The 14,859-nt window shown below is 45.0% G+C and overlaps 1 protein-coding gene across 1 annotated transcript; it reads left to right on the forward strand.

The window, feature by feature from the left end:
* Positions 1-1,578: 1,578 nt before the first annotated feature.
* farsb (phenylalanyl-tRNA synthetase subunit beta) lies at positions 1,579-14,440 on the forward strand. The gene is made up of 18 exons (XM_076100372.1): positions 1,579-1,685; positions 2,096-2,151; positions 2,348-2,502; positions 3,393-3,465; positions 3,588-3,703; positions 4,099-4,249; positions 4,327-4,435; positions 4,521-4,591; positions 4,676-4,737; positions 4,933-4,984; positions 5,279-5,340; positions 6,364-6,571; positions 6,695-6,775; positions 7,072-7,164; positions 7,849-7,966; positions 8,874-9,026; positions 13,035-13,182; positions 13,500-14,440. Exons 1-18 carry the CDS (start codon positions 1,628-1,630, stop codon positions 14,260-14,262), a joined length of 2,529 nt encoding a protein of 842 aa, XP_075956487.1. The 5' UTR covers positions 1,579-1,627; the 3' UTR covers positions 14,263-14,440.
* Positions 14,441-14,859: the final 419 nt, after the last annotated feature.

Consider the following 14,859-nt stretch of genomic DNA (forward strand, 5'->3'; position numbering starts at 1 on the left):
CTGGAAAAAAATGAAACGGTGAAACAAGGCTTTATGCCCTCTGTCTCCACTTTGTTGTCAGCATATTAACGACCCTTCACACCACTCCATCAATTACTAATCAGAGAATAGAGATAATTCATCACTTCATGATGAGAAAGTCATCAGTTTGAACCACCAAATCACAAAACTCAAGCAGATTCTTTCAAATTCATCATTTTCACACCATCTGTTCTCGGCTTCTTCTCTCATCTCCTCTAAACAACGCAAAAATATTTATAATACAAATATTTGATTCAAAATCCTGACAATCCTACCATCTGCCATTTCTCATATGAAGGTGCTGTCTAATATGCTGTGCAACAATCTGTTCTCATAGTTTCTATTGTGTCTGCATCATTATTTAAATCGTGTTCTCCAGGCTACTATAAGACGTGCTGGATGATAATGATGTATTTTACATTTCCATTCTGGCCTTCAGCAGAAACACTCTGCTGAGACGGCTCTCCTCAGGCTCACAAATACTATTTGAATGCATCTTGATTCTGATGAGAGAACACAATATACTCCACTGTTATTCAGCATTAGTCCTGCATGCAGTGCTGGAACAAGTATTCAGATCCTTTACTAATACCACACTCTGAAAATACTTTACTACAAGTAAAAGTCCTGCATTCAAAACCTTACTTGTGCACTAAAATGTACCCTGTCATTGTTTTAAATGGAGTTTCTAGATTAATATTAGTCCTGCATTAACATATACATTGCGTTTTACTGCTGTAGATGTTTTTTTAAACTTCTTTATATACTGTTGGCCACTTTAATCTACATCAATGCATCATATTCTATAAGATCATGATGTGATTTTATGCCGTTTTCTGCTTTGTGACGATGCATTTTCCAGCTGATCCAAGAAGCTTTTTAAATAGTTTATTTAACTTAAGAAGAATAAGGATGTTCTAACCCCACAAGGAACACTTCATCCTTCAGTTTATCATAAACATTAAAAACGTACACATCTGGAGATACGTAAATAAAGCACATTATTCCCCTCTGAGGTGAAGTGAAGTGGAAGTATAAAGCTGCATAAAAGTACCTTGAATTTGTACTTCCAGTACTTGAGTAAATGTACTTAGTTACATTCCACCACTGCCTGTATGTGATACTAGAGATCATTTTGTAATTTATTTATCTATTTATTTTTAAAGCAAAGGATATTATTTACCCTATTTTATCTCATTAAAATAATCAATATTATTTATGAAAAATATATATATTTATAAAGCTATATTAGATAAAAATGCAACAACAAATACATAGATAAATAAAGGTTACATTAGTTCAATTAAATTACATTTGTCCCTTTGGAACTCTATATAATAATAATAATAATAATATTATACAGCTCTGTAGCCTACTTCTCTTAATAAACCATAGGAAATAAGTTATGGTTATTAGCTGATGAGGCGAAGACAAGATACCTCATTTTGTATGGAATTAATTACAAATGTCCTAAATAGAAACATTAAATATCCACAAATGATTTGTTTGTCATTTAACTACATTTCACTCAGGCACCACCTCAGACAGCTACAGCCGGCTCGTTGGGGTCCTTTTCCCGCTACACTGAGGAGGATTAGCAGCCAACATGCCGACTGTCGGAGTGAAAAGAGATCTTCTCTTCAAAGCTTTGGGCAGAACATACAGTGAGTCATGTTAACGACATATTCAAGTAGTGAACAACATGTCCGCCTGGTTATTAAATGTCAGTTTGTCCCTAAAAGACCGAGGGAGTCAAAACATTAGCTTGATGGTTAGCATAGCAGCAGCTGCGCACGCAGTTAAGTTATCTGGCTTTAGTAAAACAGTCTTGAATGAGACTTATATTGTTTTTATAAGAACATTCTTATCAAATATAAGTTTTAATATTAACATATTGCTGCTGGTAACTGTGTCAATGAGAAAGTAGACTTCGTTAGTGCTCTGACGTGTCTTGTGTTGGACGTCAACGTTATTGCGTCATTATTTCCCCTGTCATTTAAATCTGAGGCAGGTGAGTACTTCGCGATGTATATAAAGCTGTTTGTTTGTAATAAATGTTTGTATCTTCTTTCAGCCGATGAGGAGTTTGACGAGCTGTGCTTTGAATTTGGGCTGGAGCTGGATGAAATTGTGAGTAAACTATGTAAAAAGCAGATCAAACCACAGTGTGTCATATGAGCATAAAGGCATAATTAAAAGTGAATCCATCTGCACACTACACACACACCTGTGTGTGACAAGTCACATTGCCCAATGTGAGAAAGGTCTGCTTGTGCATTTATGTTCAAAAACATCCAGTGAGCTGTGATCTCTGTTCTGATTCCAGACCTCAGAGAAGGAGATAATCAGCAAAGAGCAGGGCGACTCCAAGGCATCGGAGGCGTCTGACGTCGTCCTGTACAAGATCGATGTACCGGCGAACCGCTACGACCTGCTGTGTCTGGAGGGGCTGGTCCGTGGACTGCAGGTCTTCAAGAACAAGTGAGCGGTGCACATACTGCGGTGGTTGCGGCAATCTAAAGTGAAGGATGATTGCTAAATGCATGCAAAGGTTGACCAGTTTCGGTGGTGACACAACAGATTAATTCAGCGCCCTTTTCCAAAGTTAGAAGGATGGATATGTGAAAGGTTGATGGTTTTAAAACATTCTTGTGAATGACTGTGTGTTACTTAAAGTTACTGTGAGGAACTTTTAACTGGTTGTGAAACAGTCTCAATTTAATACTGATGTGTCTTTATGACCTACATCAGTAAACGAGACCATCAGAGAGAAGATGGTCTATTGCTATATGGTTTTTAATGCTTGACAAAGGTGCCACTGAGGGTCGGATTCCGTGCAAAATCGGATGACATCATGCAGGTTCACCAGAAAATCCTTCAGCTCAGACTCCAGCTGAGACCGGTCCACCGCGGACAGACCCAGATCCTCCAGCAGAGACCGGTCCACCGTGGACAGACCCAGAGCCGGCTTTACTGCAGCCTTAGACCTGCAGTCGGAAGTATGGGTGGGAGGAGGAGAGCTTAGCGCCCCAAAGAAGCCTCCCAGAGCTTCTCCTCTCTGCTCCTCCGGTCCCCTCTGGGAGCCAACACTGACACCACGCTGCTGGAGACCCAGGACGTATTGCTGGACCCGCTGGAGGGAAGGGAGGCAGAACCAGGACTGAGAGGAGCAGACTGTCAGACCCTGCTGCAGTAAAATGAGAGGTTTTCTAAAGGGACTCTGGTGCTCAGGAACACTACCACCTTCATCCACAGGGACGACAAAACCAACACAACATGAACGTTCCTTGTAGTAACTCTTAACTCTATTATTGGTAAAGTTTATGCAAACTTGCTTCACTGTTGCTACAGAGATTGTGTTTGTGTTGCAGGTTGGAGGCACCTCGCTACAGACGTGTTAGCCCAGTCAGCGGGGAGCCTCAGAAGCTGATCATTACCAAGGAGGTGGGTGGCGGCATTCATGATTATTAACGGCAAACAAGCAGTTTGTGGCCTGAGGCGTTCATTAGTTTGCTTTATGAATCATATAAATGTGAGTATTGTTAATTGTGATTTGATATGTGCAGACGGCGGCAGTGCGACCGCATGCCGTGGCAGCGGTGTTGAGGAACATCACCTTCACACAGGAGCGCTACGACAGCTTCATCGAGCTGCAGGACAAACTCCACCAAACCGTCTGCAGGTCAGATCAGCTGCTACACCAAGTACAACAGAGTACCTTCAGTTAGTTATTGTGCAGGTATTCAAATGTACCTGCAGGAAATGTGGTTACTACCACTTGTATAACCTGTGTATATATTCTTCACAACAACCTGAATGTTTCGTTGTTTTAACTGAATTTTTACTGACGAGGTAATTCGGTTAAAAACCCAGCACGGTGGTGATTTGTGAGATGTTGCAGCCGCTGCATCTGTCGCTTCTGTTACAGACCAAAAGCAACAACGAACTGAAATGTAATCTGTGTCGCCAAAGCTTTATATTGCTTCTTCTTCTGTGTCATATAACTCCATTGTTACCCTGCTCACACCATGGCAGAACACACAACACAATGACATGTTTTTTCCCGTGCTCATGCAGGAAGAGGAGCCTGGTGGCCATCGGGACTCATGACCTGGACACCATCTCCGGTCCTTTCACGTACACGGCCAAACCTCCGGGAGACATCAGCTTCAAACCCCTGAACCAGACCAAAGAGTACACCGCCACCCAGCTCATGAGCCTCTACAAGGTGAAGGACGCCGGCGAGAAGAGCAGTTTGTGTGTTTGAGCGGCGCTAACCTGCTCTTGTTCTTGTGACTCATGCAGACGGACAGCCAGCTGAAGCACTTCCTTCACATTATCGAGGACAAGCCCGTGTACCCCGTCATCTATGACAGCAATGGTATCGTCCTGTCCATGCCTCCCATCATCAATGGTGAGCACTGTCTCTGCCTTCATGTGTCTGGCTTTATTTCTGATTCTATTCTCATGATATTAAATATCTTTTGTTGTTTTCCCAGGTGACCATTCAAAAATCTCCCTGAAGACGAAGAACGTCTTTATTGAGTGCACGGCCACAGACCTGACGAAGGTACGACTGAGAGGAGAACGGAGGAATCCCATCAATGTGTTGTTCAGTCTTCAACTCGTTCTCTTCTTCTGTTGTTCCCTCCAGGCAAAGATCGTGTTGGACATGATGGTGACCATGTTCAGCGAGTATTGCTCACAGCCTTTCACGTAAGTCGCCTATCGGGGCTCAAATACCAGCTTGTCGTCTACAGGTTTTGTGTCCTATGTCCAAGATACTGGTTTATTCTCCTCCTATTAAGTGATGGAAATATACCCAAATCCATCATAAATAGTCCACAAAAGACTGGAGTGTAAGAGTATTACAGAGAGGGTGATGTGTTCTTCTGTCTCGTGCTCTTTCAGGGTCGAGGAGGCTGAGGTGGTCTACCCAGACGGCAAGACCTGCAAATATCCAGTAATGTGTTCACTACCATCATCTTGTGTCCTTTCTTTAAGTGGCAATAGACATGTTTTTGTTGCTTTAACTTATCCGAATGAAGTAAATGTATATTACACAATGTTACGGCTGTAGAATAATGACACCAAATGTGTTTATGATTTAAATAAGTGGCTAAGTTTGTCACTAGCACTAAGCTCTGAGGTAAATGGAAGGTGATCGTGTTGTCTTTTGGACAGCGGAGCTAATGTCACGTGTGTTCCTTCTCCTGTCGTCTGATTCTCTGCTGGTGTTTCCTGGTTTGTACTTTAGGAGCTCGCTTACAGGAAGGAGAAGTTGTCCAGCGAGTTCGTCAACAAAAAAGTTGGCATCAAGTGAGTCATCTGGATCTACTACTCTGTATATTATGAAAGTAAAGATTATAGAAAGAGCCAGCAGGTAAATGTTAAAACAGACATGGATACACCTGCACTATCGAACACAATAATACGGAAATATCGGCCAATAATATGTGATAGAAACGAGGAGGGAGAGTTTGAGTATAAACGTTCTGCTACAGCAAAGCGGTTCATGACCGCGATGGGATGTGGTTGAGGAGACGTGACAGTCAAAGAGATACAAGACGAGAAGGTGTGAGCCGACGGGTCACGTTATGTTTCTGGTTCAGTAGAAGATGTGACAGAGACCTGAATACAGACACAGAGGCAGCTGTCGGAGTGAGAGAATCTTCATAATTACTCAACTTTTAGCCTTTATGTCAATAAAATAATGACAAAGAAAAGAGAGAACCTCTCTGTAAACTGGCAGTTCATGATGATACTGTTGAAATGTGAAAAGGTTTAAATACAATACAACTGTTTGGAGTGAGAGAGCTTCACAGTTTTGTGCAGGATGCGTCCCTTAAGAACAGATCTGTGGTCTGTGGTTCAGGTTTAAAGCTGCTTTTAACCTGTGATGCATCGTTATGTCATGTTGTGTTTTTACTGTTATAGTGTGTTTTATACGCATTGTTTTTATTGATATTGCTGTTTCCGTTTTACCTTTTTAAAGTGCGATACTAAATAAATGCATTATTATTATTATTATTATTATTAAAGCTGCATTCACATGGAGTCAGGCAGACGGTTGAGTGCAAACCGGATATTATTTTAGTGAACGAGAGCAGGACGGTAAAAGTAGGCGAGGCCGGCAGAGAACGCTGCCTTCCAAAGTACTAATACTTACTCGTCAAACACACTTTGGGCATTTAAAAGAAGAGGTTGGAACAATCATTTTAATTTTCTATTTTAATCAGAACACAACTATGTGTTGTTTTTTTGCACATTCGTAACAACTTACCCTTCTGTGCAGAACAACAAAACTTTTTAATGAGTGTTTATTTATTTTCCTCCCGACAGCGAGTCGACTGAGAAAATCGCCCAGCTGCTGACCAAGATGTGCCTGCGCTCCGAGGTGACGGGCGTCGGCGACGAGATCGAAGTGGAGATCCCGCCCACGCGCTCTGACGTCATCCACGCCTGTGACATCATGGAGGACGCCGCCATAGCCTTCGGCTTCAACAACATCCCGTACACCACGCCGCGCACCTACACCATCGCCACCCAGGTACCTGGCTGTTTTATTCTGCACGTTTGATGTGTGTGTGTGTGTGTGTGTGGAACCAAATACCATTGCACCTCATCAAACGTGGGGTGTGTGTTCTCATATATTTGCTCTGCATGTTCACAGTTCCCCGTGAATAAACTGACAGAGCTGCTGAGACAAGACCTGGCAGCTGCTGGATTCACAGAGGCCCTCACCTTTGCCCTAGTAAGAAACACACACACATGTTTTTGAGGGGAAAAAGGAATAACACAGTCTTCCTCTGAAGAAATGAAAAGCTGAATTCATAAGCAGAAAAACTCACCCTCTGGGGGTTTTGCTGCTACAGCCATGTTCTGTCTGGTATGAGCAGTAGCTTGTGGTGGCTAATGTTAGCAAACTTTGGGAAACTACTGCTGCATAACAGGCATTACTACATGTTACAGTGCTGCAAGCTAAATGCCAAACATGAGCATTTAGCACCCCATAATCAGTCAGTGAACATGTCTCCCCTCATCCTGCAGTGTTCTAAAGAAGATATAGCGGACAAGCTTGGAAAGAAGATCTCAGAGACCAGAGCGATTCACATCGCCAACCCCAAGACAGCCGAGTTCCAGGTAAAGATGAATATAAATAAAACTACAACGCTTTAATGTGTTGGATGTAGAGCGGCGCTGTTACCTCAGCAGCATTGTTTTGAACCAGGAGGAAAATGGAATCATTTATAGATTTGAGAGTCATCTTTAAGCCTAAAAGGAAAGTTAACTTGAAAATGTCATTTTCTACTTCATCCACAATTTGGTTTAAAAAATAAATGCATCTGAATTTGTCTTGAGAAAACATGATGATCTAAAGTCCTGTGCCGTCGCCTTTGGCTCTAACAATGTGGTGGTGCAACAGTTTCACTTTGTTTATTTAATGTTCATATTCACAAGTGGTTTTATAATTTGTGTGCTTAATGAACACTCAAGTTAAATTATGTGCCAACTGACAAATCATGCTGCTAATGTCAAGCAACATCATTTTCAGGTTGCAAACATTCTTTTCTTCAAACATATTTGAAAACACCTGAGAATGTTCACATTGGACCAAGAAAGTTCTACCTCTTTGTTACTGAGGTTAGTTTGTATGAAAACGTAATTAAAAATGAGGAAAAGCACTCATTTAAAAAGACACAATCATGCAGGAATGGTCAGTGTCACTCTTGTTAGTTGTGTTATTTCTCCAGAAGAGGGCGCTCTTGTCCTCTCTGAAATATTGATGGTAAGGTATTCAGCGTCACCACTGTTCTTCACCACCAGGTGGCGCGCACCACCCTGCTGCCAGGCCTGCTGAAGACCATCGCTGCCAACAGGAAGATGCCTCTTCCCCTCAAACTGTTCGAGATATCTGACGTGGTGCTGAAGGACGACACCAAAGGTGGGCGTCTGCATTTGTGAAGAGACGGAGGGGAAAATCGTTTGGGCTCATCTTACACACTGTACCGAACACACACTGTACCGATCACACACTACTGAACACACACTGTACCGATCACACACTACTGAACACACACTGTACCGATCACACACTACTGAACACACACTGTACCGATCACACACTACTGAACACACACTGTACCGATCACACACTACTGAACACACACTGTACCGATCACACACTACTGAACACACACTGTACCGATCACACACTACTGAACACACACTGTACCGATCACACACTACTGAACACACACTGTACCGATCACACACTACTGAACACACACTGTACCGATCACACACTACTGAACACACACTGTACCGATCACACACTACTGAACACACACTGTACCGATCACACACTACTGAACACACACTGTACCGATCACACACTACTGAACACACACTGTACCGATCACACACTACTGAACACACACTGTACCGATCACACACTACTGAACACACACTGTACCGATCACACACTACTGAACACACACTGTACCGATCACACACTACTGAACACACACTGTACCGATCACACACTACTGAACACACACTGTACCGATCACACACTACTGAACACACACTGTACCGATCACACACTACTGAACACACACTGTACTGATCACACACTACTGAACACACACTGTACCGATCACACACTGTACCGATAAATATATGAAAATGAACACAAAAAGCATCTTTTTCATATATCAGATGGGGATTGACACACACTGGCCGATCTATTTAAACACAAACCCAGCACTGACTTGATTTACTAGTACGTTATTGGCATAGCTCGGTTCTTTATGTCCCTAACTCTCCCTTCTCCTCGTCCCACCGTCCAGATGTCGGGGCGAGGAACAGCCGGCGTTTCTGTGCCGTTTACTACAACAAGAGCCCGGGCTTCGAGGTGATCCACGGCCTGCTGGACCGGACCATGCAGCTGCTGGATGTGAAGTCGGCCCGCGGGGACGGATACCACATCCAGGCTGCGGACGGTAAGAAGCCTGGAGAGGGACCCACCAATCAGAACCACAGGAATGTAATTCAGAGCTATCGCGTTGGCTGTAAATATCTTGAGCCTGGATTATATCCCCGTGATTTCAACCCCCCCATCATGTAGAACACGGCTATTTACTCGCTGTGCTGGTGAAGGAATGAATCTGGGTCACGTGAGGTTAAACGGCTTCTGTATAAATCCAGTGCATGACGAGCAGCGACATGTTTTCTATGGCAGTTACAGATGTCACGATGTACAATGTTGATACCACGATTATTATCAGAGGAAATGTCACGTTTTATTTTTACAATTATTAATCAGAATATTTACGATATAGCTAATAACTATTTCCTTCTACTTTGTTTAAGTCATCTATCGCGGTTATTTGCATAAAAATACCACACTTTTCAAACGATTAGGAAATAAAATATGGTATAAATTTCACTAATTGGCCACTTACAATCATACTGTGAGTGTGATTGTAGATTATAAATCTATAAAAATGATACTTCACACTGCAAAGCTCTCGGCTCATAAAGCCTCCACGTTCTGCTGCTTCTGGAAGGAACCTTCACAACATACTTTATGACGAAGTACTAAATGATAAAATGGAACTCTAAAGATATCAGATCTAGTTTTGTAGATCTCGATCTCTCTCGCTCTCTCCATCCCCTCTCTCTGTCTCTCCATCTACCTCCCTCGCTCGCTCTCCTATCTACCTCTCTCTCTCTCATCCTATCTACCTCTCTCTCTCTCTATCCTATCTACCTCTCTCTCTCTCCATCCTATCTACCTCTCTCTCTCTCTCTCCATCCTATCTACCTCTCTCTCTCTCCATCCTATCTACCTCTCTCTCTCTCCATCCTATCTACCTCTCTCTCTCTCTCCATCCTATCTACCTCTCTCTCTCTCTCCATCCTATCTACCTCTCTCTCTCTCTCCATCCTATCTACCTCTCTCTCTCTCTCCATCCTATCTACCTCTCTCTCTCTCTCCATCCTATCTACCTCTCTCTCTCTCTCTCCATCCTATCTACCTCTCTCTCTCTCTCTCCATCCTATCCACCTCTCTCTCTCTCTCTCTCTCTCTCCATCCTATCCACCTCTCTCTCTCTCTCCATCCTATCTACCTCTCTCTCTCTCTCCATCCTATCTACCTCTCTCTCTCTCTCCATCCTATCTACCTCTCTCTCTCTCTCCATCCTATCTACCTCTCTCTCTCTCTCCATCCTATCTACCTCTCTCTCTCTCTCTCCATCCTATCTACCTCTCTCTCTCTCTCTCCATCCTATCCACCTCTCTCTCTCTCTCTCTCTCTCTCCATCCTATCCACCTCTCTCTCTCTCTCCATCCTATCTACCTCTCTCTCTCTCTCCATCCTATCTACCTCTCTCTCTCTCTCCATCCTATCTACCTCTCTCTCTCTCTCCATCCTATCTACCTCTCTCTCTCTCTCCATCCTATCTACCTCTCTCTCTCTCTCCATCCTATCTACCTCTCTCTCTCTCTCCATCCTATCTACCTCTCTCTCTCTCTCCATCCTATCTACCTCTCTCTCTCTCTCTCCATCCTATCTACCTCTCTCTCTCTCTCTCCATCCTATCCACCTCTCTCTCTCTCTCTCTCTCTCTCCATCCTATCCACCTCTCTCTCTCTCTCTCCATCCTATCTACCTCTCTCCATCCTATCTACCTCTCTCTCTCTCTCTCCATCCTATCTACCTCTCCTGCCATGCATGCTCCCAAGGTCACTCTGCAGGATATCTTCTGTGTCTCATTCAGACTGCAAATCAATGGGCTCAAGTATCAGAGAGGAGAAGGGGAGGCTGATGGAGGAGGGGGGGGGAGCGGAGGAAGGAATGAGATGAGACCAGAGAGGTGGAGTAAGAGAGGGTATGAGAGCGTGTACAGTCTGCAGAGTGGGAGAGAGCCCGAGAGTCACGTCACCCACTGCAGTGCCGAGCAGCGAGACTGAGACTGGCACGTACAACACCCACCCACGGGTGCTCGGACCGTCCATCTGACAGGCACACACTTAGAAGGGAAGCGTGCTCTCACAGTGCGCAGTGCAGCAACACACTTTCTCCCCACTCCACTCTTTCCACGCTTTATGCACCATTAGCCCCCCCACCACCACATATGTCAGCGTGTCCTTAACCCCATTACGAGGTTGTGACCCCGGTCTAAGAGCTCACCTGACGCAGATACGCTCACTCTCAGGATGTGAGGATCAGCCTGCAACTCCCCATCGCTCCCTGCTGAGGGAATACATGTCAGCGGAGTTACCTCCACTCAGCAGGGAGGGGGGGAGGGAGGGGGGATGGAACAAGGAGTCAGGGGATCAGAAGTGGAGGAAGAAACCACTTAAGAGACAGACGCCCTTGTTTCACTTAACAACTGTGTCCAATGCAGAGTCTTGGGCCATACTCCCTTTGTCAGGAAAGAGACCGTCACGGTCTTGTCTCTTTTTAATCAGTAATTGACCGTAAGTGTTCGTGCTGTATGTGTTTCTGAAGGTTAGTACTGATACAACATTGATGTCATAACCTTTTTAAGTTGATGTGGCAAACGTATGCTTATTTATACAGGCAGTAGTGAACCATTGTTATTCATATTTCTGTCCAATATTCACTCTCTTTTAGCTCTGATCTTAGTCCTGAGGGAGATATCCGTCTCTTTTAGCTGCTAAATGCTCCGTATGTTCACCAGCTAGTCACTAACTGTGAAGGAAGTGGACTGGAAGTTTTTCCCCCTGAAAACAGCTTCCGGGTGCAGCCAAAAATGAAACTGAGTGAACCAAAACTGACGATGCACTCACACAGTTAATTGCTGATAAAATGTTCTTATTGTCAACGAATCGCATGAAAAGACCAAAACTGAAATGAATTGAACCCACTGACTAAAAACACATCACACTGTAGTTAATTTTGACTCAGTCCCACATATTACGTACTTCTGCTGTAAATATTTACAAGAGCAACAAATGTGTATTAATCCGCAGCTGAAAATAGTCCCCAACAAATGCACAATATCCTCTTTTTTGAGTAACGTTTGTTAAATAACTACATTGTCCACTGGTTGTGTTTTTTTTTTTTTGAAACGTTGTAGAAATGTTTGTTGATCCAGTGAGAACCTGTGAGTTTTCTGTCCAATCGTCTAAAATAGCATTAAATCCGTTGGCGACATCAGCCGGTTCTATTAGTTATCTGATCCAACCGTCTGACTCTCCTCTACCGCTGAGAGAGAGAGAGAGAGGGGCCCGGCTCAAGTGAAGGGTTTTCATTGACTGATCGGTTATTTAAGATGTACCGGAGCTATTTATATAGTTACCATGGCATCCCGCTCATGGTGCGAAGAGGTGACGTGAGAACCGACGCAGGCAGATATTAACACACACACACACACACACACACACAGAGAAAGTACAATCCATGTGAATTGCGAGCCTTCATCCATAGTGATGAGTGAGCATCTAAGCAGTGGGCTGTGGAACCCATTAGCAAGGCAGCGTGGGAAGGAGCAGTGCACCATGGGAGAATGCCATGTCTCTGTATCTTGTGAAATCTCTGACAAGTCCGTCTTTGTCCGTCAGTGTTTTTTGTTTGTTTTCACACAAAGTGATCCACCTCGTATTGGCGAGCGCTGCTTCGTCTCGCTGGCTTTTTTATTTTTTAATCCCATCTGGACTGTAGTGACCTTCTCTCTCACACACACACACACACACACCAGATTTTAAATTGGAAAATGAAACTGTTAAAGGAACAAGAAAGGCGGCACAGCACCGCCCACACTGTATGATCGACTCATCTCTGTGATACGATGTGCAAAAACCCACCTGAGCTCAACGCCGTGGATGTCATCCGTTCTCTAAAAGGATTTGATTTACATCCCTCTTGTGCCTTTATACAGCTTAAATATTCTGTTACACAGGAAATACTCACAGTACAGAAGCTAATGCCTTCAGTTTCATTGGGACTTTAAGTTATTCTTTTTCTCTCTCCCTCTTAGATTCCACCTTCTTCCCCGGTCGCTGTGCGGAGATCTTTGTCCGTGGGAAGAGCGTCGGGCGTCTCGGGGTCCTGCACCCCGACGTCATCGACCGCTTCGAGCTGACCATGCCCTGCTCCGCCCTGGAGATAGACATCGAGCCCTTCCTGTGATTTCACCTTCCTAAACATTAAAACATGCACAGCTGTTTATACCACTGTAAAGACAGAAAACATAGATGAGGCTTGATGCATTTGGTGTTGAAGTGTGCATGACGTGCATGAGGGAAACTAAAAGACCAATCTTTGCAGTGTCATTGTGTGGAGTCAACGAGGCTGTTTTTATTAAAAATGAACAAGACCATTGTGTGTGATGTGAATGGTTTGCACGTGCATGCCTGGTGTTGATTTAGGTCACTTGTGCCGTGGTGGTTTAAGTGCATGCTAATTAAGCTCAGTGACTCATCACCTGCCTTGGTTCTTCCAGTGGCCACACTGCCGAAAGCCTCCTCACGCACGACGTCCCCGTGCAGGAAGTCTTCAAGCACAAGTTCCCCGAACCGTCGCGGGCGCCGCCGTCCTCCCGTCCGACTTCCACACAAACAGTGTTCGGTGACGTGAGCGCGGCCGCCGGCCTTAAAGCGCTCGATGACTTTCTGGCTGACAAAAGCTACATGGAGGGCTTCGCGGCGTCCCAGGCTGACGCGGCGATGTTCGACGCCATCCCCTCCGCTCCCGCCTCCGCCTTCCGCCACCTCGCGCGCTGGTATAACCACATCAAGTCCTTCCAGAGGGAGCGAGACGGCCTCCCATCGGCTAAGACTCTGTTCGTCCTCCCGGCTACGGCGAACGTCGGCAGCGACGACGACGACTTGGACCTGTTTGGCTCGGACGACGAGGCCGAGAGCGCCGAGGCGGATCGAATCAAGGAGCAGCGCCTCGCCGAGTACGCCGCCAAGAAGTCCAAGAAGCCGGCGCTCGTCGCCAAGTCCTCCATCCTGCTGGACGTCAAGCCCTGGGACGACGAGACGGACATGGCCGAGATGGAGGCGCACGTCCGCGGCGTCGCCATGGACGGGCTGCTGTGGGGGCAGTCCAAGCTGGTCCCGGTGGGCTACGGCATCAGGAAGCTCCAGATCGGGTGCGTGGTGGAGGACGACAAAGTGGGCACGGACCTGCTGGAGGAAGCCATCACCGCCTTCGAGGAATACGTTCAGTCCGTGGACGTGGCCGCCTTCAATAAGATCTAGAATCTTTCCCGCAATAGCTTCACTGAATGGTAGCAGCTGTTTTTTTTGGCTAAAGACAAGTGATTTAATATGAAACACTATGTCAAGGAAGTCAAGGAAGCTCAGGTCCCTCATCCGTTTACGCTTCCATACAAAACACAGCCCTCAAAACATCAAATAAAGCCGATCTAACTTTTGACTTCCAGCTTTCAATCTTTATTTGTAGTTCAGATCAGGTAACAGGCGCACACAGACTTCCTCTGTGTATTTTACTTCACTGTCGGTTTTCAAAGAGGAATTCTTGCAGCCAGTAGCCTCCCATGTGAAAGCCGGATAACGAGCCGTCTTGTAAATGTTTTCTGACAGGTGCTCCGGCACTCCTTCAAACTCTACTGTAGCAAAAGAGAAGGTTAACTCTTTCGGTACCGCGCTGCTGCTGAACATACACGGAGCAGATGACAAAAGACTGGTGCCATTGAAAGGAAGTTGCCGAGTCAAAGTTTCGGTCAAACTGGTTTCGATCGACTGGTTTGAGCGCGTCTGGCTCAAGGTGGGGTTCTCCCAGTTGAAGTAACCGGGAACTAGCCTGGGGAACAATTCTAGATGTGTTGCTTCATT

This window comes from Anarhichas minor, unplaced genomic scaffold (assembly GCF_050575085.1).
Source record: "Anarhichas minor isolate MPS153535 unplaced genomic scaffold, ASM5057508v1 ptg000026l, whole genome shotgun sequence".
In the NCBI taxonomy this organism is placed as follows: Eukaryota; Metazoa; Chordata; class Actinopteri; order Perciformes; family Anarhichadidae; genus Anarhichas; species Anarhichas minor.

Bases quoted from the DNA above. Each gene is read 5' to 3' on its own strand.
- farsb (XM_076100372.1), top strand. From the start codon at position 1,628: ATGCCGACTGTCGGAGTGAAAAGAGATCTTCTCTTCAAAGCTTTGGGC. The intron at 3,466-3,587 runs GTGGGTGGCGGC...TGATATGTGCAG, and splicing joins AGCTGATCATTACCAAGGAG to ACGGCGGCAGTGCGACCGCA. The intron at 7,165-7,848 runs GTAAAGATGAAT...CTTCACCACCAG, and splicing joins CCAAGACAGCCGAGTTCCAG to GTGGCGCGCACCACCCTGCT.